At 44.2% G+C, this 26,863-nt stretch overlaps 1 protein-coding gene across 4 annotated transcripts; it reads right to left on the bottom strand.

Annotated features, from left to right (window-relative positions):
* Nucleotides 1–57: 57 nt before the first annotated feature.
* iqsec2b (IQ motif and Sec7 domain ArfGEF 2b) lies at nt 58–25,782 on the bottom strand. Of its 4 annotated transcripts, XM_067592959.1 has the most exons (15): nt 24,974–25,782; nt 23,935–24,547; nt 6,876–7,170; nt 6,363–6,680; nt 4,895–5,949; nt 4,610–4,771; nt 4,123–4,245; nt 3,827–3,993; nt 3,236–3,375; nt 2,966–3,091; nt 2,605–2,704; nt 2,348–2,509; nt 1,978–2,172; nt 1,690–1,739; nt 58–1,376 (listed from the first exon to the last, which is right to left on the bottom strand). In XM_067592959.1, exons 2-15 carry the CDS (start codon nt 24,393–24,395, stop codon nt 192–194), a joined length of 4,539 nt encoding a protein of 1,512 aa, XP_067449060.1. In that variant the 5' UTR covers nt 24,396–24,547; nt 24,974–25,782; the 3' UTR covers nt 58–191. The 4 variants fall into 4 exon arrangements, with proteins under 4 accessions (XP_067449060.1, XP_067449062.1, XP_067449061.1 ...); XM_067592961.1 differs by lacking the exons at nt 23,935–24,547; nt 24,974–25,782 and adding an exon at nt 12,050–12,192; XM_067592960.1 differs by lacking the exons at nt 23,935–24,547; nt 24,974–25,782 and adding an exon at nt 7,336–8,077.
* Between the last annotated feature and the right edge of the window lie 1,081 nt (nt 25,783–26,863).

Genomic DNA, 26,863 nt, shown 5'->3' on the forward strand with positions numbered 1-26,863 from the left:
GCTCTTTATCTCCACCTACATATGTGGGAAACGGAGGTGAAAGTAACAGAGACGGAGTAAGCTGCGTTTCCTCTTGTCACTAGCGCTGCTGCTGTTACTTTCTGTCCTGGCAGACTTGGTCCTAGCCCTAGCTCTGCCAACCTCCTCCACTCTATCATATGACCTCTGACCCCTGGGGCCCCACATCCTGCTCACACCACGGTACTTATCCGGTTGATAGGCTTGGATTTGGAGCTGCCCCCTGTACCTGTCGCTCCAGCCCCCGTCACCTGTGGCCCCTGCTGAGGCTGCCCTGGGTGCTGGGGGGGGTGAGGGGAGAGAGGTGTAAGAGGGGTAAGGGGGGACGAAGGGGGGGGTAAAGGGGAGTGTGGAGGGGGAGGGGGGATGGAAGAGAGAGGAGGGTACTGGGGCAGATACGGGGCGGCGGAGGCTGTGTGATGCGCATTGACGGAGGCGGATGGTAGATTGTGGGGCAGAGTGCCGAATATGAAGTGTGTTTGATGGGTGGAGTGGCTGGCTGGGTGTGGTGTGTGTACGTGTCCGGGGTGGGTTTGGGAGTGTGCGTGGGGGTGCGGGTGGGAGTGAGACAAGGTTAGTGGAAGTTTGGTACCAGGGCCGCCGCCCACTCTGATAGAGTGTGTGGGCTGCGCGTGGTAGAGAGCGAACTGTGGGTTCTGGGAATGTTGGGAGAGAGGAGAAAGGGGGGGGGGACATCCCACCACCATGTTGGCATAACGACCCGGAAGGCCATGCTGGGAGAGCTGGGAGAGATGGGCCAGCTGTGGGTGCTGCGCGAGTGGGGGGCCAAGCGGTGGACGACAGGGTAGTGGGCCTCTCTGTATAGTATGAGGGGGCACACCTTGCAAAGTAGGAGGATGGACACTTTGGATATGGTAGCGATGGTGATGGTAGTAAGGTGGTGGGGGCTGCACGGTGGCTGCGTGACAGTACTGTGCGTGCAGCGCCTGGATTTTGGAAGGTCCCCCCTCCAACTGGCACAGAGATGAAGGGGAGTGAGGAGGGGGCCCTCCCGTAGTCGGTGGGGGGACAGGTGCGGGGTAGGGTGGCCCCGGTGGAATAAGGGGCCCAGGTGGTTTGGCGCGTTTGCTGCCGAATAGGGAACCCAGGAAGGAGCCGCTGTTGTTGCTGCTGCTCCCCCCAGGGCCGCTCCCCGCTCCTGCTCTCTCTACACTGCTGGAGACTCCCCCAACTCCTGTCCCAGCAGTGGTATGTTGCTGCCCCGGCCCACCCCCCACCCCCGTTCCGGGGCTCAGGATGGGGCGGTGAGGCCGGAAGTCTTCTGTTCCGTAGCAGCCAGGGACCACACCTGGCACTGGATAGCGCTGGTGGGGCTGTGGGCTGCTAATGATGGATCCCTGGGAGGATAAAGTATCACCATGCTTTAGAAAAATCACTGGAGAATTGCAATACAGCCCCTGTTCCCACTTACATCAACACACACAAAAATATTTCTATGACTATTTTCTTGCAAGTTCTAACGCACATAGCCATGCAAAGGGTGTCAGTGCAGGACAGGTACATTTGGACACACGGACATGCATGTACATGCGCACACCATCTATATGCACACTGTACACACACTGAGCGTGCTGGGAAGATAAAGCACCAGTGAGGGGAAATGCAGGTCTGTTAGAGGTTACAGGTCTACATCTAGTCTTTGAGACTTACTTCCATGGTACTGTCCAGAGAACCAACACTGTTCCTGCGACCACGTTTCCCTGCACCCCACCAGGAAGAGTCAGGTTAGAAAAGAGTGGAAGATGTTTGTTCACGTTTTTTTGTTTTTGTTTTTGTGGAAAAAGAACTGCATAAGCTGTGTCTGAGTGTCAGCAAGAAAGAGGAACAGGATGTAGCAATATAAAGAGAGAACAAAATCACTGTGGGATTTCCCAAATTCAACACAGCTGACAGGAAGGAAATGGAATTGACCCATTCTCTGAGGAATTGTTGTCTCACCTGTATCCGATAGGTCCCTGAGAGATGAGCTGAGCGCAGTGCGTTTGAGACCCTCACCCACTGAGCAGTTGTCATCAAAACTTGTCCTTCCCATGGTGCCATTCACAACATCACTCTTCACACCTACGCCTCCTCCAACTACACCCCCAGTGAGCAAGCTGGGCCGCATTACACCTTTCTGTTTCTCCAACTCCGCTGTAAATAAAAACAGACAGAGGCACGATGCAGAGAGGATCCATATACCGATACCAACAAACACTTGACCAGCAATCCATTTCCTCATAAATAGAACCATTGTATAAACCCATACACATCATCATGCCCATTAAAGTTACATTTCACAGTAATGGCCAGTAGATGGGGTACTTACATTCAACTCTATATTTCTCCATCTCTTGCACTTCAGCAATACTCTCCCTGAGGTCGCTAACAAAGCGGGTGCGGTCTTGCTGACTGGGTGCCATAAAGACGATAAGAACCTTCCTCTCTCCACCCAGGACTGCTGAGGTCAGGCGGATACCGTGAGGGTAGTCTAAGACATGCAAACAGAAAGAAAGAGAATACTTAATCATCATAGAGGATAATTACTAATAGTTGAAATATGCAAATTGAAAAGTGGTGCCTTACATGAGTTCTGGAACAGGTGCACTTGCATCTCAACCAAAGGGAAAGATTGTCTGAAACTATAAGTCACTGAGGTTTTCTTCTTCTGGAAGATTTTAGTCACCTGATGCACAACAGAGATAGGGTATTTTCAGAGGGCCCTTAAAACGAATCATATGATCAAAGTATCAAGCTGTTTTTCAAACTGGTGGTCTTCAGTCCCAACCGAGTGACATCACTTGGTGCAATTTGTCAGACTTCACACACAAAAGGCTTTAATCAACTTTTTTTCATATGCAGTAGTGCTGCCCAAGAACTATAAACCAACTTTGGGATGTGAAACCGGTGGAATTCCCCTTTCAAAAGTGACGAATATGAGTCTTACCACCAGAAGATCATTAAAGAGGAAGACCTCTCGTTGATGTACTCCTGTCCTCTGAGGTCTATTGGGGTCAGGCACCTCATAGAGCTGGCAGCAACACACCAGCCTACGATGGGGAAGGGACAGCACCTATACAGACAAATATGAGAGTTGAATAAACTAGAAGTGACAACATATTACAATGCGATATTGACTGCCTTACTCCTTGCTGTAACAAAAACATGAATAAATCAGAAAATGTCATGAATTCACAGTTTGCCCCAGAAAACTCACAGGCTTCTTGCCCACAATGACTCTCTCCACCGCCTGCACTTGGGACACATGGTCATCATTGGTTCGCAGCTCCCATTTCTGTATCCGCTGGTAGATCCCAACAAGCAGGTCCCTGGGTATATCCTGACCATTGTCTACGCCTGGGGTGGAGACAAGGAAAAAGAGGGTTTTAGGAAATGATGTTTATCAAACCACACCATACAAATCACACATTGTACAGTGTATCCGATCCAAAAATTCTAATATGATATTCATAGTTTTCACACACGAGAGGGAGCCAAACCTATTAGAAAGTTAATTAAAACACTACTAAAAAACCCTCTTACTAATCAACACGTACTTATATTTATAACTTTATAAATTTCAACACATTTTGCGGTTATGACGCATTTGAATTCCTACAAGCAAACCCTTACATACACTTATAGCTCCCCAAAAACCTAAAAATCCCATTACATACTTTGATTAATGTATGTAAAAGGGATCTTTGTAGATAGTGTTCATAAATACAACACGCTACATCATTAATACTCTGTAATATGTGTTTCATAAAGCCATGTATGAAATAAATGTCTTTTTGTCCAGCAGTACCTCTCAAATTTTTGATGAAATCATCTAGTTTCATCTTCCTCTCGGCTTTGACATTGGGACTGTACATATCTGTGTTGAGGAGGATTATGGCAAAGGCCAAAATGAAGATGGTGTCGGGGTTTTGGAACTGCCGAACCAGAGTTGGATTACACACGCAGTATCTCTGACTGCAAAAGAGAAGGAAACAACACGTTCAAACATTGTAATTTTGTTACTGTTTCCGAAGCTGTTGAAATTCAGTGTATTTTTTTAGCTATCTCTCTACAGTAAACCCACTGTATACAACACACACAAACCTGAAAGCCTCTATGAGCCTTTCAACTTTTTGGGCCTCTCCTTGAACTTTGATCTGAGCCTGAAACTTCCTCAGAGCGTCATCCAGGTCCATACCTGAGAAGTCCATCTCATCCACGACACAGCTGAAACACACACAGCAGAGATCACAGTTTAACCTCTCCTATTCCATATCCTGGAGACTCAGTAACAGTCAACCATCCATGTACATCATCACATAGCATTTACCATCTTTGCACAAATAGGGAGGGGACCAGGTTTGCCTAACTGTCCATCTATCTAGACTTGGCAGGAAATATGTGAGCTAAAATGTGGTTTGCACGTATGCTGGTTTGTATTTGGCCTAACTTTAATCTTTTGTCCTTATGAAGATACATAAATATGCATTAATTGTGATCTCGTATAACATATTTGTCTAATCTTTTCAGATCGAATATTAATTAAATTCCTGCTAATGATCTCTCACATGCTTTCTATTCCCATACTCACTCTAAAACATCTTTGTTGAATTGTTTCTGTCGGTTTCCAAGGAATTCTCCAATCATCTGCCTGCTCAGACCCTTCCTCTCCAGGATGAAGCGAGCAATCCCAACTGGAGTATCTGACACAAAGCCTCTCTCTATCAGGTACTGGATCCCTTTCTCTGGCTTCCTATAATCAATGAGAAGTGAACAAGAACTTTCTCACTACAACTTTACCAGTTCAGTTTGTATTATCGCCATCAAAACAGTTGCTTATAGGTACTTGTGCTTATTAGTGTTACAAGCATCTTACTTGTTGAAGAGGTTGAGACCTATGCGGTACTGGCGTCTCTGCACTACATCACTGTTGAAGGGTGGAGAGTCCCAGCTATGGCGGCTTTCTCTCTGGTAGGTCTGCTTACCCAGAGGAGGCAGAGGCTCCCGCAGGCTGTCCTGAGACGAGGAGCCAGAGCTGCAGTTGACTGTCTCATTTGAGTTGGTAGTGGAGTTGAGTGAGTCGTTGTCTCCGTCTGAGCAGCACGGCTGCTCCAGACCACCAGAGGGCAGGGCTGTAGAGGAGGAGGAGGACAGAGGGGTGGTGGGGGGCTGCTGGGGGGATGAGGAAGAAGAAGGTGTGTCAGGGTACTGATGATGGTGGATCGGGTGGTGGTGATGGTGGTGGTGTGCCGCCACTTGGTGAGGGATGTGTGTGGGTATGGGTCTGCCAGGGGCCCGGATCTGACCCTGGGCAGCTGCTGTGGAGGAGGGGCGGGTGCCTGTGTTGGGGGAATGTTTGAGGGTTCCCTGAGGGGAGCCAGCTCCTACCCCAGGCTCCTGCTCGTAGACCAGCTGTCTGCTAAGGGAGCCCCGGTCTGAACGGTCACTCATATCCACTGAGCTGTCACTCGGCGGCTCAATAGTGAGGAGAGGCAGATGTGCGCCTCTTAGACGATAGTCCCTGCACTCGGTACACGGGGTGCTGCGCCGACTGTTACTGCTGCCCCCTCCCTCAGTGTCCCTGCTGTCCTCACGCCCTCCAACACCACCACCGGGGCCCCAGTATTCTGTATCTGTGCTGCTGGGTGCCCGGTCCAAGGACAGAGGAGAGGATGGCATGCCATCATCCATGTAAAGAGTCACGTCACTGTATGAGGTGGCCGTACTGTCACCATGCATGCTGAGTCCTCCTCCAGCTCCCCTGGCTCTTTCTCCCAAACCTCTTTGAGAGGAGGGGTTGCTGCTGCTGCTCCACACACACTCCCCAAAGTCCTCACTAATCCCTCCTCCCTCCCTGCTGCCCTCCTGGGAGTCATCGCGACCCGCGCGGCAGGTAAGGGCATCGTCTATGGAGTCAGCTAAGGACTTGACCTAGAAGGAATGAAAAATGGGGTAGAAGTTAGTAGGACTGCTCAGGAGCAACACCTTCTACTTCAGCATCCCACATGTTAGAAAGTAAAACTCATTATAGTCCACTTGTTACACATCTAAAATAGATGTGTAATAGGTCTAAAAAATTTAATTTTGTGTCAACAGAATCTGAGCTGCTCTGAGGATCTAAGGCTGGCAGTATTATATATCTATATATCTTTTAGTCTTTCAGTTATCAGAGTCCAATTTGGTCAGGTTTTTCTTTTCTTTTTATTCCTCTTTACTTTGTCTGTTTCTTTCTCACTCTGTGAAGACCTTTGAGACTATCATGTCATAAATATAGATAAATGTATATGAAAGGAACTTGATGACTTTAGGGTCAACCAGGCAAAGAAAACCCACAACAATGTTACCTGTTTGGAGAAGGAGTCCTCTAGGTGGGTGTAGTCTCCTGCGCGGTCTGTGTCTGGGGAATGAGGAGGCCCTATGGCCACACTGTGGGTGAAGTTCGTCTGTGTCTGGGCCTGCTGCTGAGGCTGTCTCTCATCAAAGGAATACTGAAGTCTCATGTTAGACAGGATGATGCGGCGTGTCATGCGGCTCTCTGAAGCGGAGCTTCTGAGTCGCTCAAAGTTCTTGTTCATGCGATACTGTCTGAAGGCGGTCTGAATGGTCCTCGCTGCTCTGCGACTTACAAAGGAGCCACCATACTTTCTCTCTAGCATCTCCACCTGGCAAACGGTGGGAGGAAAGAAAAAAAAATTGATTTTGAATTATGTATTCACTGTCTGGATATCTTGCACCCAAGATCCCCCACTGAAAGGAATCCATCATTTACATAATTTTTCTTGTTTCTAGGAAACTCCAAATAACACCAGCATTAGCAACATAAATCCCCTGACCAACAGTATCCTTGATATTGATACCTTCTTATCTTGCAGATCTGTTGAGAGTTCATAGCTGTCTGAGAGGGCCTTGCATCTCTTGTTCTCCTCTTCCTCTTGCTTGCGGAGGGCCAGACTGGCAGGTTGGTGGCGCGTTCGCAGGGCCCAGGCCAAGCTGGCTGAGTTGGGGGTAGCCACGCATGAAGGGCCCCTGGAGCCAGAGGGAGCACTGCTGCTGGTGTCACTGTAGCGCTCTGAGCCACGCAGGTATGGCGTCTGGCTGAAAGAGCTGTCTTTGTGGGTGCCCGCCTCCTGACACTGGGATTCCCCTTCCACACTACAGAAAAAAGGAGCAGAAGCAAGTAGACTGAGTCATAAGTGGCTTGATTATACAATGATTATACCAAACACTCTGAAGTGTGTTAAGTGCAAACTAGAGACTGAATGAAGTTCAGTGTTACTGAATATGTAGGATTAGTATAGTTTACATTTACAGACTTACATGTAAAGTTTAGCGCGGTGGGGAACCAGCCATTTCTTAGTGAAACTCATGGTGAACTTGTTATCACCAGTAAATGTAATGTAGTCAGAAATTCCTGTTGCTTCAAAGCATTGTCACAACATTCCTTGTCTACATTATGAGTTGATGATCCAATAGACATAAAGGTCTCTGCCTTCTATCTCCTTCCTTTATCGAGTCCAGAGGATGAGTTAATATACTACTAAGTTTAGACAAGCCTACTGCTGCTTTTGCACTACCATCACTGCCTTATACTGTCTTCTAGTCTTTGACTTTTTCTCATTGCCTCCTCGTCTGTAAAACACAGCAGTGGCACATTTTGAAGAGTCATAAACTACTAAAATACACTCCTCCACTGCTACATACCAGAAACACCATACTGACAGGAAAGACCAGGTTGTTACGTTAGCAGCAGGTGTAAAACAGACTCCTATAGCCTGAAGAGCACTATGAAATATTATGAGAGTGAACACATGGAATTAACATCTCCCAGATTCACTCTCACTCAGGCCGTTACACAAAAGTTACGACAAACAGCTAAGATTTGCAACCAAATCACCAATAAAGTTTAGCTGGAGTCAAATGGAATCAATTGTATTTTCAGTTAGCATAGCAATAATCACAAAACTTATCAGGATTCAAGTCCAGAAATCCTCCAGTGTCCTGCTATGTACTTGTGCCCAGACAAAATCCACCCCGAGTCAATTAGTCAGTCTGTGTTTTGAGAACAATTACAGTCACATGCTTCAGCCTACATTTCCTCTTTGCCTTAGCCACACCCCCTTCTGTCAGCTATGCACGGTCCCATAACAGAGCAGAGAGCAGAGAGCCACAATAAGGGAACTTGCCTAGTTTTGAGGAGGCATTTACATTCTGCACATGCAATAAGCAAATGTTGGTGGCAAAGCATTGCATGTGTGGTTTCTACCATTTTGCACAGTTTAGGCTCTGTATCATGCATTAATGAAGATAACAAAAAAGGTGCCTTGTTAACTCCACCATTTTTGAGAGGGTCTGCTAATGTTCTCCTTCCTCCCTCCTTGATTTGTCACTGTTCCACTGGATCGCAGAGACTTCCTGTGTTAATGTTTAGTCGATAAAAACAAGCCAAGAAAGGAAAAGGCTTCTCAGGGAAAAAGGAAATAACTTGTAGGCATTTTAATTAGTTGCAGTTTGATTTTGAAAGTAATACCAAAATGCAGAATCTTGTGGAGTGGACAGAGGGGAAAATGTTGTACAATGTGAGGTCTTTCAGCAGGACATCCTGTGCCTCCAAGCAACGCATGACCTGGTTAAATTATTGTTGAGTTTCACAACAACCATGAGAACAACTCCATTATGTTGCATAACATAAGCCCTGTAAAAAAAAATAAAAAAGGAGACAATTCTGACATCTACAGGAAAGCCCTTATCACCACAGCCAAGCTAAGACATTTACATTTAACAGCAAATCCATTTATTTATATTCATACTGTTTGCATAAAATAAATGACAACATTAACAAGCTCTGCTTTGTTCACATTTTTTTAGCAAATCAATTATGAGCAACAAGTTGTTGCACATAACTCCATCTCTTGAAAAGGTTGGGGGGTTTTTTTGTCTCTGTGCAGCATCATATCATTCCTCCTCCTCTGCTCCTTAAATAGAGAAACTGAGAAGAGGGAGGGGGTTGCTTGGTGACGGTTGCTGTGGGACCTTTGTGGGTGGCGAGGCAGTTGTTAGGATGAGAAGCGTAGTTGCCATGACAATGTATTGACTGTTATCACCATTAAGGTGGGTGTTGAAGATGCTCCACAGGTTGTGAATGACAGTCTACATAATATTTGTTTTGTTATGAAAACAGTTAAAATAACAGTATTTCTGTGCAGGGTGAGCCATGCAGATAGAGCATTGTCTAAATTTGTTAGTTTATTAAACAATGGAAGCCTGAATTAATCATTTCACTTTTAGTAGCTATTTACATATTGTGTTGTATAAACTGTATGAAAAGAAAATTCTATCTTCTTCAGAGCTGCTTGAAACTGCTCCTTTTAAGGAATGGAAACTAGCCACATAAGTGCCTCTGCATAGTGCCAACAGGTAGACACAGACAGGGACTCAGCCTCACTCTAACTTCCTGCCATGCACATCAGCAGGAGCAGATGGTATTTTCGTTCAACTGAGTCACATAAACCTAAAATAAATGCAACACAACATTAGGGAGCCACCAGCCTGGTTTCATAAATTTGTCTCAGAATATTCATAGCTGATCATTGGGTTGATTTTAGCTCTAAATCCTTGTAAGCAACACCTGTCATCTGTTCATATTTCATAAAAAAGGAAAATAAAAAAATACAGTTGAGAGAAAAATGACATTTTCTTCAGTGGCTCCACTACCACTGAAGCAGAGATCAACTGTATGGATTATGTGTCAGTATCCACAGTGATTTTCACCTCCACAGTCTATGTAAATGCACCATTCAAACATCACAGATTCGAATTTATTCTTCTGAGCTTTGGGAGAAAGATTTTCAAGTTGAGAACGACCTACATTAAAACTCTCCATGTTTGTTCAAATATTTGCGATAAAATAAATGAATTCTGTTTCAGCATGGATTTTTTTTCCCCTACGCAAGGCCCTGCAGCCCACCTCCAAGTGTGCATGTATTAAACAGGACTTTCATTTGGTTTTGCCTACGGCAAGAACCAGGCAGTAATATGCAGTGAGAAACAAGGTGAGGATGATATATGAGTAAAAAGTTTGTTGTATAAAACATGAGTGTGGCCATATCGCAGCTGGCATCTGCACCTCATTACTTATGTAAGAAACCCTGTATTCCTGTTACAGTGCCAGAGAGAGGTTCTCTCTGGAGGCTCCCTCATAAAGACCAACCCGGAGTTTCACAACCAACAACCATTTAATTGGAGCTGAGACAGATGGTTGGAATCTAATAAACAGGAGAGTGATCACTAATAGTGTTAAAAGAATAAAAGAAGTGGGCAGAAATTGACAAGCGCTCCGATGACAGGTATTGAAAAGCGAAAAGGGGGGTGTGCACAGTTAAGTACATGTCATGTCAACTCCATGCAGTCCCCTGCAAACTGTCCCTCACTCATATAATATTGAAAGAGTGGCAGTAGGTCTGACAGTGCCATCGAACCCCACAGCAGGACATGGAGGCTGGGAGATTAACCTCTCTGCTGCCTGCCATGGAGATGCCAATAACTGCATCGATCTGCCTGTTGACTCATTTCCACCTTAGCATTGACTCAGTGTAGTTATCTCATATCTCCTTTCCAGTCTCTTCATCTTTTTTGTGCGTCAATTCTGTGCCATTTGTTCCAAAAGCTTGTTTGCCAGTATTCACAACTCCTGCGACTCAAATGCGAACTATGAATGATAAAAAAAAAAGGGAGCAGAAAGGCCTTCAGCAAGATCCCAGCTAATTACTTTGATGATGTGATAATATTTACCATTAATTTCAGGGCTTAAGCTGCAGCCAAAGAGATCGAAAACACAGTTAGAAATGCTCCATCCATCATGAAAATAAATCCACTACCAGCACAGTTTGTGTTCTCTTTGTCACATGTGATCCCATTCTTCCAAGTGGCCAAACTGAAAGGAAACAATCAAATCATTCATGGGTCAGATCGGAGCATTCCTCCACCACCAACACTCATGGCCACTTGGCTGTCTCAAGCTGCGAGCTTCCCATCAAACACGCACACACACACACACACATTGTTCACTTCTTTCTGTGACGCAGACCATCAAAGCTCAAACAAGCTGTGCGGTTTTGTTAGCAGAGGATGACGCTTCATGTTAAACCCAGGTGGTGAATTACTGCAAAAGAGAACACCCTTGCACAACTGTAATATTTGCAAGGTTACAGGGATGCGGCTGCAAATTGGCAGTGTTTTGTAAGCACAAATTTATCAGATAATCTCTGTGGCAGGAAAGAATGAAGAGATAAGTCTTGTATATACAAATGGGTGGGTAAAATATGTAAACCTTCATTGATGATGTTTTTTTACAGATCCACTTCCAGGTCGAGCCTAGTTGATTTGGCCTCTACAGAGAACATATCAAAGTGCTTCTAACGTGGATTTAAACTAACACCTTTATAGCAGTGTTTAGAATCACAACTAATTTACTTAAGATAAATCAGATTGATTACTTAAAGTAATTTGTCATGAAGCAATTATGTTATTTGTTCTACAGCTGTATGTGGTATTGTAGATGCATTTCCTCAAGAGCGACACCCATGACAGGCTGGCACATTATCCAGACTGACTTTGAATGTTATGTGATCTGTCATCTGTGCAGTATGTACACTCTGTCAAACAGGTAGCTGTCAGGAGCTACTTTATCATTCCTATCTCCTCTCCATTTGAATTTCGCTCACTCAACCATATCATTTATTTTAGTATAGTGCAACGGGAAAAAAAAGCACCTCATTAATTATCAGCACTCAACAAACACTATTTATCTTTTGTATTAAACTGTCTAGTGCTGTATTGAGATGGTACAAAGTTTCAGACTGGAGGTGAACTACTGTACAAACCACATGTCATTGGTACTACATCACTGTGGTGTAGACCAACATACAAACACACTGGCGTAACAAATAACATCTCTGTCTGGTGCCAAACCAAACACTCTTTTGTGACACTTTTACAAGTAAAAGAAAAGTGAAAAAAAAGGCTGAGTTCTTACCATGCTGCTATTGTCAGAGAAAGGTCCCATACTAACTGGAGCAGCGTAATAACAAACACACCCTCTCTCTCTCTCTCTCTCTCTCTCTCTCTCTCTCTCTCTCTATCTCTCTCTGAATCGCTCACACTTTCACATTGGCTCTCTCACTCGCCCTGCAAAGCTGTACAGGCTACATTCTTGACAGTCTTTTGACAGCTCTGAACTTCCCTCACCCTGCCCAGCTTTCGTCCTCCACCCTCCCTGCTCCAGATCACTGACATATGCAGTAACTTTTATTACACAACACCAAACCAAACAAAAGCACGTCACGACAGTACAGTTAATTGGAACGGACAGAGACAAACACGCACATTTAGAAGAAGTACAATCATTTATTGAGAAAAGGGGGGGAGGAGAAATAAAAGAAATGTATGTCATTTCCTGGTTTGCTTTCATATTTTGCCTCTGAGATTAAATGAATGATGGGACACATCAGTGTTTATACTGTTTATATAAATACAGGTGAAAGAAAGAACATGACTAGTGTGTTGAGACAGCTGAGATGGAGCACATGGCAGTTTTTTTAAGGAAAATTAGACATAATTAATGTAGATGAAATGGACAAGGAGGGAAGTTGTCACATTTTTTTGAAAAAACAGAGTCTATACTGCCTGAAAATATTGTCAAATAACAATTTTCTGTAACATTTAAGTATTATGGACTCAAATTATGCTCTCTGAGGTTCAGTAGTTCACATAGCTAGTGTATAAATGTCCTGAGAAACAATCACTACAAATATTTTCATGATTTTCCCTTAAATGAAAGATTACATGCTCTAGTGTAAGTTTAGAAACACAAAGAAATACAACTCTTGGCTAAAAAAAAACCTTGATTTTCTTCCAAACTTGACTCCAGTGGGGACGGATTTTCACCCGACAATAATAGTACTGTGTGTTCTGCAGAGAAAGCAATTCTCATCAACATTCAAGGACTACATGCAGGATTACACACACCACACAATCAATATATATCACTGAAAATAGAATTTCTATAATTAATTTTTGTGTGAAGATGAGTATATTGTGCTTGAGGCGGAGATGAGTGAAGGGTGTGTACGAGCAACATTCCAGCATGACTGAAACAACACAGAGCATTTAAACCGACAAATATTTCACCTTCAGACATTTTAAAAGTAAGAGATGAATTGTCTTCAGGAACTAGAGATCTTTATTTTGTTCAGCATTAAATCAACAAGGTAAATCTTGAGTAAACACGATGATAAGACAAGACAGTAAATACCAGATGTGTTGGAACTATCAAATCAACATGTTAAACAAACTGCATACAATTAATGTCTTTACATCATATAGGAGGCTAGCTTCTCCGACATTGCATAATGGTTGGTGACAGGACTGTATAGTGATTTGCACAGATAACGAATAGTGACTACTGAGCACATCCAAACTGACATGACTCAACTAGTGGATCCAAGAAAAGCATGAGTGCGACAGTAATGAGCAGAGGATGGTAATGCATTCTGACAGTCTGATATGGCTGCAAGTAAAGAAATAAATAGCAAAGAATGCAAAGAGAAGACAACACTGAGATTCCTTAAAATGTAAATTAGTGCACAAACCACATGATATATAAATAAATCAGTGGCTCTACATTAATGTATACTAATGTCACAAAGACTACAAGCATGCATTTCTGTTTTTATTCCCTGTTAAAATGCAGCAAAACTGTCTTTTTGGTACACAGTGAGGTCTCCCGTTTTCTGGCAGCATTAACTGTGATAGTCTTTTTCACAGGTAAATGGGCGAGTGAGTTGTTGTGGGGGTCAGTCACACCTCAGTTCTGCTAGGCTCAGCGAGAGGAGGGGCTACTGCAGCCTGAGGCAGAGCAACAGAACTGATGGGCACCCTCATCCTCACCCTCCTCTCTTGGAAAGCAACACGGGACGAGCCAAAAGACAGAAAGACACACAGGAAAGGCAAACAGACAAAACAGTGGAGAGGAGAGTGAAAAAGAGAATGAGACACACACAAAAAAAGCAGAGAATGCGAATAGTTGGAAAGTAGAAAAAGCTAGTGCATTTTTAGTTAAAACAGGGACATAACAGGCATATTAAAAAAAAAAAAAAGAAGGTGTTTTCCATTCACTGTGTATATGCACGTCACAACCTTCTGATGCCATTAGATGGCAGTGTTGGAGCATCATGCACTGATGTGCCTGAGAGCATCATCAGTTGGAGGATAAAGGAAGGAAGGAGTGAAAAGAGGGTGAAAATTCACCAGGTTCACTTGTGACTCAGCCCACCTTGGTCCCATTGCTTATTGAAGATGACTGCTACTTCTCACTCTCTGTGGGGAGCTGTGTGTTTTTCCTAGCTGATAGAAGGGCCTAACTCCAGCTATTAGTCACACCTGGGAGTGGTGGGAGACTGAAGCACAGGCCCTTAGTTGGATTTAGGATGAGGGGGCGGGTGCAGGAGGTAAAACAAGAAAGCAGGCACAAAAGGATGACATGTGAAGAAAGTGATGGTGACAGATGGACAAGGAGAGCTGGTGTAATCTACTGACAGGCTTAAGGGTTGTTGCAAGGCATCTTATGTGGTTGAGGGGTTTTTTCTTTTCTTTTTTTTTTGGTACTCACTGTACTTCAGGCCCCGTGGTGGCCCTTACCTTTCCTCCTGCTGTAAGTTTTGGTCAGTAGAGGGGCAGCAGTACTGATGGAGACTGACGAAGCTGTGAACAGTCAGACTGGTGGGGAACAGAGTAGCAAAGGCAGCGCTGCCCGCTGCCGTGGGAGTGGTGGGAGCCGAGATGGGCTGCCCTGAGATAGACGACGGCCGGACACTGACAGGAAGGACCAGAGACGGACGACACACACAGAGGCATGGAGAAAGCAGAGAAACAGACACACAAACAGTCAGCGCTAAAGCAGACAGTGACAGAAAGAGAGACAGAGAAAGAGAGAGAGCACTGATTTGAAGCTGCACATTGATAGTGACAAATCATAGAGTGGCAATGGTAGTACAAAGAATGACACATTTAAAAAGGAGGCAGATGTGTGACAGTTCAGTACAAACTCTCACAAAAACAAGGTGAAATCTTCTTGAGACGAGCCATAATAAACAGGAAAAGGTATTGTTGAACGCAACTCAGCTCCTGGCAGATGTTGCAGGTGTGTCAAAGAGTTCAAAGACTGAGCACATAAGGAGAGTATATAGAGCTCGAGGTCAATCTAAGAAAAAGCCTGAAATGTACAAATTCTCAGAGCCACAGCTGTTAAATGAGGAAAGTTTTGTTTGAGGAACTCCAACCACTTTGATGGATTATATAAAGCTCTGTACTGGTCTACAGTAGATCATCCTGTGTAAAAATGTGAAACCACTCTCTGTAATGCATGCAAAAGTGCACATATAACACAAAAGCCTCTCCGCTACCCCTTTACTCTGGCAGGAATTAGAGATGTTTCATCTGCAGATTGTGAGTGAGCAGCTGAAGAGTATGCAGTGGTTGAGATTAGCATGTAAATGGCTGGTTTCTCGCTGGGGCCAGCTGCTGTCAAGGACACGCAGTCCCTGTCATTTAAGCATGGAAACACTCTCAGAGAGGCAAAGGGACAGAGACACGATGCAGCAAAAGAGAGCAAGATACTGCAACACTTTAGCAATTCACTGTGGTTTGCAAGCTGTGTAAGAATCACCAACAGGGAAAAAGATGGTCGCATTAAAGAAAATATAATATAAAAAAATATATTTATACATCTCATAAAAAGACCAAAACCATCAATGAATTGGTCTAGGGCTACAACTAACCAGTATTTTCAATATTGATGAATTTGCTGGTCATCTTCTTGATCATTTTGTCCATAAAATGACACGAAATAGTGAAAAATTATCATTATAATTTCCAAGAGTTAAAGGTGACGTCTTCAAATGTTTTGTTTAGACCGGCGACCAACAGTCCAAAACTCAAAGATATTCAGTTTACGATCATGTATGACAAAGAAAAGCATTAAATCCTCACATTTGAGAAGCTAGAACCAGCAAATTTTGGGCGTTTTTGCTTAAAAAAAATGACTTAAATAATTATTACTTATCAAACTAGTTATTGTGTAAGTGTAAATTATTTGTTTGATTCTGTCAAATCAATGAATCGACAGACAGTTGCCGCTTTAAATTAATCCTACCTACTAACAAGTATTGTCTGTGTAGCTAAAGATTTTTCTTCTGTGCTATAGACCTCCATATTCCAAAAACGAATCACTGCATCACACCAAGGTGATATGTTGCTTCATTACTATTAACATAGGCACAGTAGTTTATTTTGAGTTAATCCCACATACACCAACACGCTGTCATAAATACTCACTGGCAACGTATCAGTGGCTGAAAATAGTCCCAAATAAATGCGCTGTTTACTCCTATTTGAGTAACCTTTGCTAAAATTACAGTGCTTGTGCCTGTGCCTGTTTTAGGAAATTACCAAGACTTTTTTTTTCAAAATGAGATTATAGAAAATGATATGAAGATTTACATCTTCAGTGGGAACAAATGGGCTTGAGGCTGAGTGCCACAGACAGGGCGGAGAAGTTGGAAAGTAGTGAGAGAGGAATAAGGCTTTGTTGGTTTTCGTCTTTTCATGGGATTTGTTGACAGTGACAAAATATAAAATATCACCAGCCTTATCCTTTAATCCAGCTGATCACGGGTACAAGTACAACTCATGTTTGACAGATTTCTCTGCTTCCTGCATGCCGACAGGGGCAATGTAGACAAGTCTAGCACATTGAACAAGGCTGTTAGCAAGAGTTCAGGGTTTTCTAGCCAGAGGAGAATGAGACTGATAAAAATGAGAGTGTTTAAGGATATAATCATGTAGGCGGAGTGCTCGTTTGCTTAGTGCAGATGATAAAAAGTTCCAATTAAATCAGAATAAGTTGTCAAAGGCTATTTTAACAACAGCATGTGGAACACGAGCTCCTTGTTCAGTCTTATTTTTTAAGATTACACAGAGTTTACAAGTCAGCGCCTCAAGCATAATAATATGCTTCAGGCTCTATTTACAAGCACAGATTCTATTTTGCAGAATATCCTGACAAGATGTGAGCTGTGTCTAGTTAATTTGTATTTATTAGGTCTCTGCAACACAGAGAAACTAAATATTCTGAACAGCGAACCTGTTGACCTGTTCAGATGGAGATATGAGGAGAGGCAGAGGTGCGGTTACGTAAGCCTGAGCAATGCTTGTACACACTGTGGTCTTGCAATGCCAAGATTTGTATTTTACCAGCGGTAACTAATGCCTAATGTTAGACTTTCCCCTGTGTGGCAAGTGTTGACAGGCTAATCTAGGATGTGATTTCTGCTTTGTGAGCAGTTATGCCTAAATCCCAGAGCGCCATAGAAAAACAGACATACATACACAGAGGCTGTAAAATGCCCCAATTGTCCCCCTCCTTCTTCTACTCTTCCATAGAAGAACAAAATACACATACTACCCACACACACACACTCTCATTGTATGTATATATCTCTCTTTCTGTCATTAGCACATGCACAGAACAACAGGATAATAATAAAGAGATCAAGATATGAATCAACACACCACAGATCAAAAAATATTAGTGAAGCGCAGAGAGGGCGCTGGAAGTCATGGCTACAAGAAAAAGTGCTACATTGAGAGAATGTGTGAGGTGGCGTGTATTTAAAGCAGTGAGATGACAGAGGCTGGAGGCAGGAAGAAGAGTGGGAGGAGAGAGAGCTACATGAGAGTGGGAGAGGTTGAATACGGAGGAGGGCAAGGGTGAAAATAATCAAGAGAGGAGGAATGGAGGGAAGAGCGGTGGAGAGGGGAGGAGGACTGTGAAATGGAAACAGGATGTGGAGTTGCCGGAGTCAGTGATTCCTCGAACCTGTGCGGTGACACAGGGGTCGTCAGTGTGTAGGTGTGTCTATGTATAGACCAGCAGGGAGAACAAGGCTCACATGCGGCGATCACAGAAAGACATCACCTGCACTGTTGTGGCAGGATTTTTCTGTACACACACACGCCAAAAACACCTGTTTCAGTCAGAGAGCACTCCTATTTACATCCACATGGCTTTTCCAGAGGGGTATAATCTGTCCGCCCAATTCAGATGTGGTACGAGCCACTTCAAACTGTGCTTTCACCGTTTTTTTTCCCACAATTGTCTACGAAATAAGAGTGTGGGAGCGCACTGCGTCATCCCACCTCCAGCATGTGACCCGCCTGACTCCTGCTGACAAACAGAGACGTTTGATAACCACACACGCTGCGTTGTAGCCTAAAGTTAAGTGTTTTTAATACACACCAACCCCTCCCCTTCTACCAGCAGCTCACAACCAAACTCCCCCCGCTCTCTCCACTGCGAGCTTGAGTCTCCTGCTGCTTGGCAACAGTATGGACTGCCTGTGTGGGCGTTTGGCGTTGAGTGCCAGGCGAAAGCACTGACAAGGAGGGGCACAGTTACAGTTACGACTCAACTACGCACACCAGGCACCTGCTGTACCCTGTGAGTGTGCGTGCACATGTGTGTGTATGTGTGTGTGCTTGTGTGTGCTAGTGTATAAGTGTGTGTGTGTGTGTGTTTGATTGTAGATGGATATGATTCACCCAATGAAGAACAATTAGACTTCATTTAAATGTGATGTGGGAGTTGCAGAAGGAGTAATTCAAGAAAATGATATCCCTGCAGATCACCTAGGGGACGTTCTGTAAAGTCTGAAACAGATCTCAGTCATAAAACATGACTAATTGTCTGTGCTCGCCGGCCAGAGACGCCACATCCCAACTTTTCAATGAGAGCGAACCTGTAACCGGTGATAAATAAAACGTCGCAGCACTCATCTGTCTTCAATACGTCTCCTCCATGCCTATCAAGCCGTCATTCAATCCTGCTTCTGTCTTTCACCCTGCTCCTGCTCCCACTCCTACCCTCTCTTCTCTTCATCTCTCTATTCTGTGTCTCTCGCCCACAGAGTTCTTCACAGAAGAGCTCATAGCGTTCCCACGGTAACCAGTCTCCCTATTCTGCTCCACAGAACGTGCGCATGAGTGTTTGACAAACATCCCGCCTCAAAAGTGCCATTTATCTGCATTTGAACGGGAAAGACAATGAATAAAGTCATAGAACCAACACGGAGAAGACTATGGCGGTGCAACTGCGTTAATAAAATGCTGACTTACGGAGGCCGGTGTTATGATGTGTAAAACTACACATACTACACCAGGGGGAGGTCATCATTAGATCCACAGTGATGTTCAACCCACTGATGAATGGACAGCAGGATTAGCACGCTGCCCTCCTCTCTAATAACAAAGTGAGACCGCTAATCTCTGCTCTAATTTACCATGGCTGTTGTTCGGACACAACTGTTATCTCCTCACAGCTGCCACTTAAAACAAAGCAAAAGAGGCTGCTCAGAACCTACAGGGGGCAAGAGGGGGAGGAAAAGGGAAGGAGGTTGTGTCAGAATCAGGATATTTAGCTGCCTGCCCTCCGCTACCACCCCTGGATAGGTGAGGGGAGCTGGACGTGGAGGGCGGCGGTGGGGGGGGAGATGGAAATGTAATATTGTAACTGCCTTGAGGACAGCTTTACAGTTTCCACAGCAACTATTTTTCTCACAGTATTGCTGGTCCAAGGACATTTCACTTCCTTTAAAAAACTTTATATCACAGCTATTGACTTGTCTCCTCATCGCTTCAACAAAGCCAGGTCTGATGGTATTTTTTCATTCAGCATCCATCTGTGTATAACTGTGGATGGGTAGCTATGGTAAATGAATGACGGAGGCAAGGCCGTGTGTCTGTAGGTATAACAATACGTCGCTGAAGAGTTTTTATTCTATAGCATAGCCCATAGTTTGTCTGTCTGCTGAGAAATGTCCTGTTTCTGTGGATGGAAGATGGAGAGTTATAAAGAACATGCTGCCGAGAAACTGTTCAAATAGGTGAAGACCTCATCATTTTTGCCGTATTGACAATGTATTGAAACACAACACCGCCGTATGTCAAATCAAACATCCATTTGCCTTTACATGTAATATGCATGTTAATAAAGAAACTAGCGTTTGTGCATGAAGCGTAAAATCCTGAGTGACTATCTACAAAGAGAAGTAAGGTCATTGGTTAGTCTACTCTGTACTCTGAGGATGAAATGCAGGTGTTTAATGAATCCCGAGTATATCATGACCACATATAAATGCAAAAGAGTATGATGTTTCTTGTGCACGCACCGTATGAAGCCATGAACACTCGCTGCATTCAGAAATGGTGAGTAGAAGGCAAAAACACCACCCACATACAGTTGACTCCCACACACACACACACACACACACATCCATCATTTAAATTTACGTCAAGCTAAACTGCATCACAGTAATCATTAGCACCGTTTCGATATTTTCATTCTGGCCAAAATTAAACATTGTTAATCCACTACATATCCTGAAATAGTAAATATGAAGGAGAGTGAGTTCTTGTGAGAACTGCAGCTGCTGCTTCTCTGTATTTCTTCTAGAAAGTCGTGGTGAGTCTACAGAGAATAGATTACCTCCCATCACATCATACAGACTCTTCGGAGCAGGTCAGTACAGGCTCAGCGGAGCTTACCCACACATTTGCCTCGGGCCAATTCATTTGTCCAAGTTTTATCTGCGCTATCTTAGGTACTTTACGATGTAAAAATGCTGGTCAAAATGCCCAAATTGACCGACCATTACAAGCTCTTTATTAGCGTAAAGAAAGAATTATCAAATCACAATAACTGTGCTTCACTTAATAGCAGGAAAAAGAGCGGGTGAACAAAGATGGGAAGAGAAAGAGAATAGCACAAAAGTAATTTCTGCAGCTTCTCTGAGTCATATCTGCAGCAGTGGGAAACAGAAACAGCGAGGGGGAGAGAGTGAGTGTGTGTACGTGGGAATGTGAGAGGGAGAGAGAGAGAGAGACAGAGAGAGAGAGAGAGAGAGAGAGAGAGAGAGAAAGGGTGGAATGGGGCTTGTAAAGGGGATGGGGTAATGTGTAGTAGAGCTACACAAAATTAACAAATTAAGCTCCTTCTGAAACAAAAGCCCATTACCGTTCTCCATATTCCCTGAACACAATTAATGTCAATTTCAGAAAGCGACAAGCACCTGTCCACAATGCTCTATCTGCGTGGAGAGGGAGATAGATGGCGGGATGATGGAATAAAGAGACGAGCAAAGAGACAAGCACCTTCACAGAGCTCTTTTGAGCTTCTGAACACTCCCACCATGACAGTGAAAGTGAACTGAAGAAGGGAAAAGATATCTCTGGTCCTGTTTTTTTTTTTTTTTTTCTGGTGTTATATAATAATACTGCTCTGAGTATCAGCACCATTGGGGCTGTCGCCAAGACCTCTAGCTGCCCCTGCCTCTCATCCTGTGAGCTGTGCAAGAACAGCTGCATATATGTAGCACATAATGAAGGTTACAATCTCTCACCCATGCAGAGAACTGTCACATCATAGTGACATGACAGCTTCTATGGCGGACTATGGGGTCATATTAGATGTCTATTAATGGACATCCCAGGTGATATCCTGCAGTGCACACACACACACTCTCTCTCTCAAACAAAAAAGACACACACATATATGCACAGCAGTAATTATCACCCTTGGGCCAGTGGTAATTATACTCTGGTCACACTAATTAATCTCTCATGCACTCTGTGTGTGCTTCCCTCCCTCTTTCACATATTTTTGTGCACATATATGAAGATACATTCTTTCACACACACACACATAGGCTCCAACAAAATGCACTTGCATGACCTCTCCCAAAATAACAACAACAACAACAAAAAAAAAAACATCTGCCGCACTCACAGTGAGCTGTGGCAATGCCCTCAACCCTGCTGCTTCTTGGCGGAGGGACTTGACGTCAAATATCATTTCACCCCAAGGCCTCAGACTCACATTGTTCACACTGCCATTAACAGGAGGAGAAGAATGAAATAGGGTAGCATTTGGGACAGCTGTTTACTGCGGGCCGCTGGGAGAAAAGAGAGGAGAGGGGCAACTTTGCTTTGATGCAGTTGATGCACACATGGAAATAAAAAAAATAAAAAAAATGGGGACAGTTCATTCAGTTTCCTTGTCAGGAATCAAAATTGTGAGGCACAGAGAGCACAGGACAGATATGAGGACTCCTGCTGGGGGAACAGAAACTAATTGGACAAAAGCAAAGGCACCTCTCTGAGCCTTGCCTTCTCTGGCCCAGTCTCTCCTCTCTACTCTCCCTCCCTCTCTTACACACCCTGTTGACAGATGGCGAACCAGTGTGTGTGTTCCACCTTTTCTCTTTTAGACCGAGGCACGCTGAGTAAGGTCGCTCAGTCACTTTCCTCCCCCTTGTCATCTTTTTCCTCATCCTGTCCCTCTCTCTTCCTTCTGTCTCCTCATTTGATTTGAGCCATATTTAGAGTGTCACAGGCGCCGACGATGAAGATATTCATGTTCTTATCTGATCCGTTATCAGAGAGGAGAGTTTTGTCGCTGACCTAAGCTAATAGGCCAGTTTTGGGTTCGGCTGAGTCACAGCCAGACAGGGACAATATGGCTCCTCTGTGTGGGTGAATCTTTATTAAATGTGACACTTCATATGATACGCTTGTCTGAGCCTCGATCCAAAATCAGCTACAGGGAATTAACAAGGGAGAATCAGCAAGATCTACATTTGCAATTCATCACTGCATTTAACACCCACATAAATAACTAATATGTGCATCTGTCTAATGACTAAGTCACCCTCAGGGATGAAGGGAGAGGGACAGAGAGGCAGACAGCAGAGGAACAGATAATCGATAAGGGATTTGGTCAAGTCTGAATCAATCGCTGTGAAGGGGATTGAGACGATAAGAAAACACATAGTGCTGACAGTAAGCGAGTGAAAATCCAGTAATAATTGCTTAAGATGATTTTGTGTTGAGAAACGTTATTATATTATGCATAAGGACTGATGGCTTCTGTCACTAAGACTGCAACAATATATTTTTCAGTGTACTTTTTCACATGAATTGCTGCCTACTCACAAAGCTTAATGCTTCCAGAACAAAAGCTGTCTCTATCTGTGTGTGTGTGTGTGTGTGTGTGTGTGTTTGTGTGTGCGTGGTTAAGTAAAAGCGAGGACAGATGCACTTGCTATTTGCCAAAGCTGCGTTTGCAGTACTCTAACGACAGGTCAGCTTTGAGTTTGGAGGGAGGAAGAAAAACTCTCTCTTAGAGACCAATCAGCCTACAGTTCAGAGTAGTTCAAGTAGTTCAAGACTTAAGCGGAAAAGAAAAAAACATTTTTAGCAAACAGTGGGTGGATTTTTCATACAGAAGGGTTTCGCTGGTCCAGAAAGTTCGGTTCACCGCAAAAAAGACCCATCACCCCCCTGCCTGGACTAGAGTTTTCCTCAGCATACTACTATAACAACTCCTACGCACCTCTCATAATAGACTGTGATTATTACACAAATCAAGCCCTCCGCAGGCAAAAATCACACACAGCATGATAAAATGGACACCTTGAGCACTTATCACTCTACCCATAATCCCCCAGCACTCTGCGTGTTTCCTCACGGTGGTCTATTAAAAAATCCCTTCTGAGGTTTAGTCCCATTACTGCGAGGATTATCTCTGATGACTAGGAAGGCTGCAGCTCCATACAGCCTGTCATAATTTGAGCTTAGCATTTGAAGGTTCTGTCACATATTAGATGTTATGCAGCCTGTGGTCATCACCACTAATTTGAGCGTCAAACCTTATTAAGCAGGAGCTTGGACAAGATCACTGACATGAAGCCACACTCGTCATTCATTTGTGGACCCCTGGTGAAGCCCCTGTGTTAGAAGAGAACTTACTTTCTGCGAATAGTGGAACTGGTGTTGGTGTCTGTGCTGTCAGTGCGTTCAAGCCGGTCTCGCTCGGTGGTAGAGGAGCCGCAGGAGAGACCTCGGGTCAGCCTGGTGTGCGTCCTCCTCTCCCTGCTGGGCGCTGGAGTTGCGGCTGTTCCAGCTGTTGCCTGAGCTGCGGAGGGGCTACTGTTCCCGCTGCTGCCGCCACCACCGCTTCCATGATGAATGGGGAGGGACAGAGGCTGGCTGTGGTTGTGGTTCTGCTCGGGGGTGTCCGAGCCAGGCGTCCGTGGGCTGCGTTCCTGTCTCAGGTCCTGGTTCTCCTGGCTGACCCGGTCCAGCTGGCCCTCCAGCTCCTCTATGCGCCGGCGCTGGGTCTCCAGGAGCTTGGCCTGGCTCTCTATGATGTTGTTGAGCTCCAGGAGGTACTCCACTGCCCGATTGGGGCTCTCTGGGCTGGTCTCCATGGTGGGAGCCCTGCCTCGAGGGGTATAACCGCCACCACCAGCCACCACCACGGTTTCGACCCCGTGGGGCCGAGATCCACCCCCCCCACCAGCCCTGATGAGTGGAGGGGAGGGAGGGACCGACGAAGGCTCTGGTGAAGATTAACTATAGGCTTCAGACGTTCAGAAACAGGAAGTCACAGAGATTAAGAGGTTGAGAATTTCAGAATGACTACATATCCCCAAATCCGAGGGCAGAAATGAGCATTATAACATCTTAGCAGCCATTAAAACTGTTGCAATGCAGAGAAAAGAGTTCAAAGTTCAAAAAGAAGCTAAAGACACTGTTGATTGTCTGATTTCCTGAAGTCATTTTGAAAGACCATGCCGATTCAGCACGGAGCGGTTCAGGAGTTTGGGACGTCATGATAAATATGAATTCATTAAGGAAAATATTTGAAAAACAGAATGAGATTAGGTGGTGAGAGGGAGTGACAGAGGTAAGAATTGTCTAAATGAACTAAATCTGTAATGAACTTCAGCTTGTTTTAGCAAAAAATAAGCAGAAAAATAGGCAGAATACTCATTTATCCACTGACCTGTGACATATGTTGCTCATTAACTTCAAGAGCTCTGCTATCATCTTTCAGTTAATGATAAACAAATACACCTTCCACTCTTCAGCCTCCTCGACACACAGGGGAAAGGGGGGCAGGGGTGAATAGGGGGGGAGGCTCTAGTTATGATCTACCACTAATTATCAGGCACTGTCAATCATTACATAACACAAAAAATTCCGCTCCCTCCCACGTTGAACATCCCCGCAGTCTATCATCGTCGCTTTCAACCCATGGCTTGATGTGTCTTTATAGCACAGAAAGTAAGCAGTGGTGGCTTACGAAGTTCATTCTTGAGGTCCAAATCCTCCCCTCAGGTCCGCCAAAACTACATCCTAGTGCTTTCAATTCAGATTATTCCCCATAGTGTGTGTTTCTGGGCTTTTTCATCCAAGAATAACGCAGAGTTTACTTCCACGTCACGCATTCATGAAGACTGGTCTTGGAGATAAAACTTGACACCTCTTAAGGGGGGTCGACAAATATTTTTGGACAGTCCGAAAGTCTCAATAGGCTGTGCCAAAAGTCTCAATAGGCTGTGCCAAATCTTTAAACTATACTTTTGGCTTTCGACGCTAATTTGAAATCGGTCTACAGGAACAGGTGGCGTCCTTTTCCTACTTATCTGAGACGAGTTTCAGCTGTATCAGGTCGGTAATCCATCACAAGTGTGCCGGTGGATCTCCGCTGCGGTGGCGCACAAACACCGAGAGGTTTCGCTCGTTGCGCGTCTGAGCTGCAGCGATGCGTGCGGATGTTCCTCTGGAGCGCATCACTGTCAGGTTCAGCACAATGATGGAGGACTTCCTGCCAAGACTTTCAAAAGAAAAGAGTTACTGCTGAGCATGAAGATGTAGTGTTGCACATACAAGGAATGCATTTGCAGGAAAACATTCATGCAATTACAAAACCAAATAGCGAATTAATAAATGTACGTTTTTATTATTCATTCATCATTTGTACGGTTATCAGATTTTGAGACCATTATGTCAACAACAAAATTCATAAATTGCTGACAAAACATAAGCTATGGAGAAATAAATACTAGTTGAATAAATCGTTTTGCCTTCTTTTTCAGGCTTTTGAGAGACAAACCTGAAAAAAACTAGCCACCTTCAACGCATCGAAACTGAACAGCCATTTCAATTTTTGATCATCTTTTCATTTCAGGTGGGTTTTGAGCCATTTCATGGCAATCTGACACTGTTAAATCATCATAGTATGTCCAACACAAAATAAAATGGGACTTCCTTTCCTCAAATCACACAGCTCACAGTTTTTTCCCACTACCCTCTACAGAAGATGCATTTGTCAGTAGGGGTAAAAAGCCAATGTAGACTGTAACAAAAATAATGTGCAGTTTTCAACAGAGGTATATATATATATAAATATATATATATATATATATATATATATATATATATAATTATAATTCCCTCCCTCCCTTTTCGGAAGCCACAGTCTTATTTTTTGCTTGTAGCTTTACACACTTCAGGAACCCTGTTGAGCGCCTGTGAATCCGGAGTGCACATGTAGAAAACAACACTACACAGTGTGCCGCAATGCCTCTGAGACAAATGCCACATCCTCTGTCGAACATTTCCTTCTTTCTCTCCTCAGTCCACTTCTTTAAGTCAGTGTCACCCTGCAGTCATACTGGGAGCAGCTTTGGTTTCCTTGCTGTTCTTTTTTTTTTTTTTTTTCTTTTGGGTCTGAGCTGACTTGAACAGAAGGATGCGGCTTAGGACAACATGAGAGAAAGACAGGCCTCAGAGCGATGTTATTTTTAGTGGCAGTACTTAAGTGCTCATATCTGAACTGAGACGCTATATATTCCCTGTCTTCTCTTTCTGCGTGTATATCTCACACAGG

Source organism: Thunnus thynnus, chromosome 6, assembly GCF_963924715.1.
Source record: "Thunnus thynnus chromosome 6, fThuThy2.1, whole genome shotgun sequence".
NCBI lineage: Eukaryota > Metazoa > Chordata > Actinopteri > Scombriformes > Scombridae > Thunnus > Thunnus thynnus.

Excerpts from the sequence above, each read along its gene's own strand:
- iqsec2b (XM_067592959.1), bottom strand. The coding sequence starts at position 24,395 with ATGGAGACCAGCCCAGAGAGCCCCAATCGGGCAGTGGAGTACCTCCTG. Across the intron at positions 2,510-2,604 it reads GCACCTGTTCCAGAACTCAT|ACTACCCTCACGGTATCCGC; the intron begins GTAAGGCACCAC and ends TGCATGTCTTAG. Across the intron at positions 1,740-1,977 it reads CAGGGACCTATCGGATACAG|GGAAACGTGGTCGCAGGAAC; the intron begins GTGAGACAACAA and ends GGTGGGGTGCAG.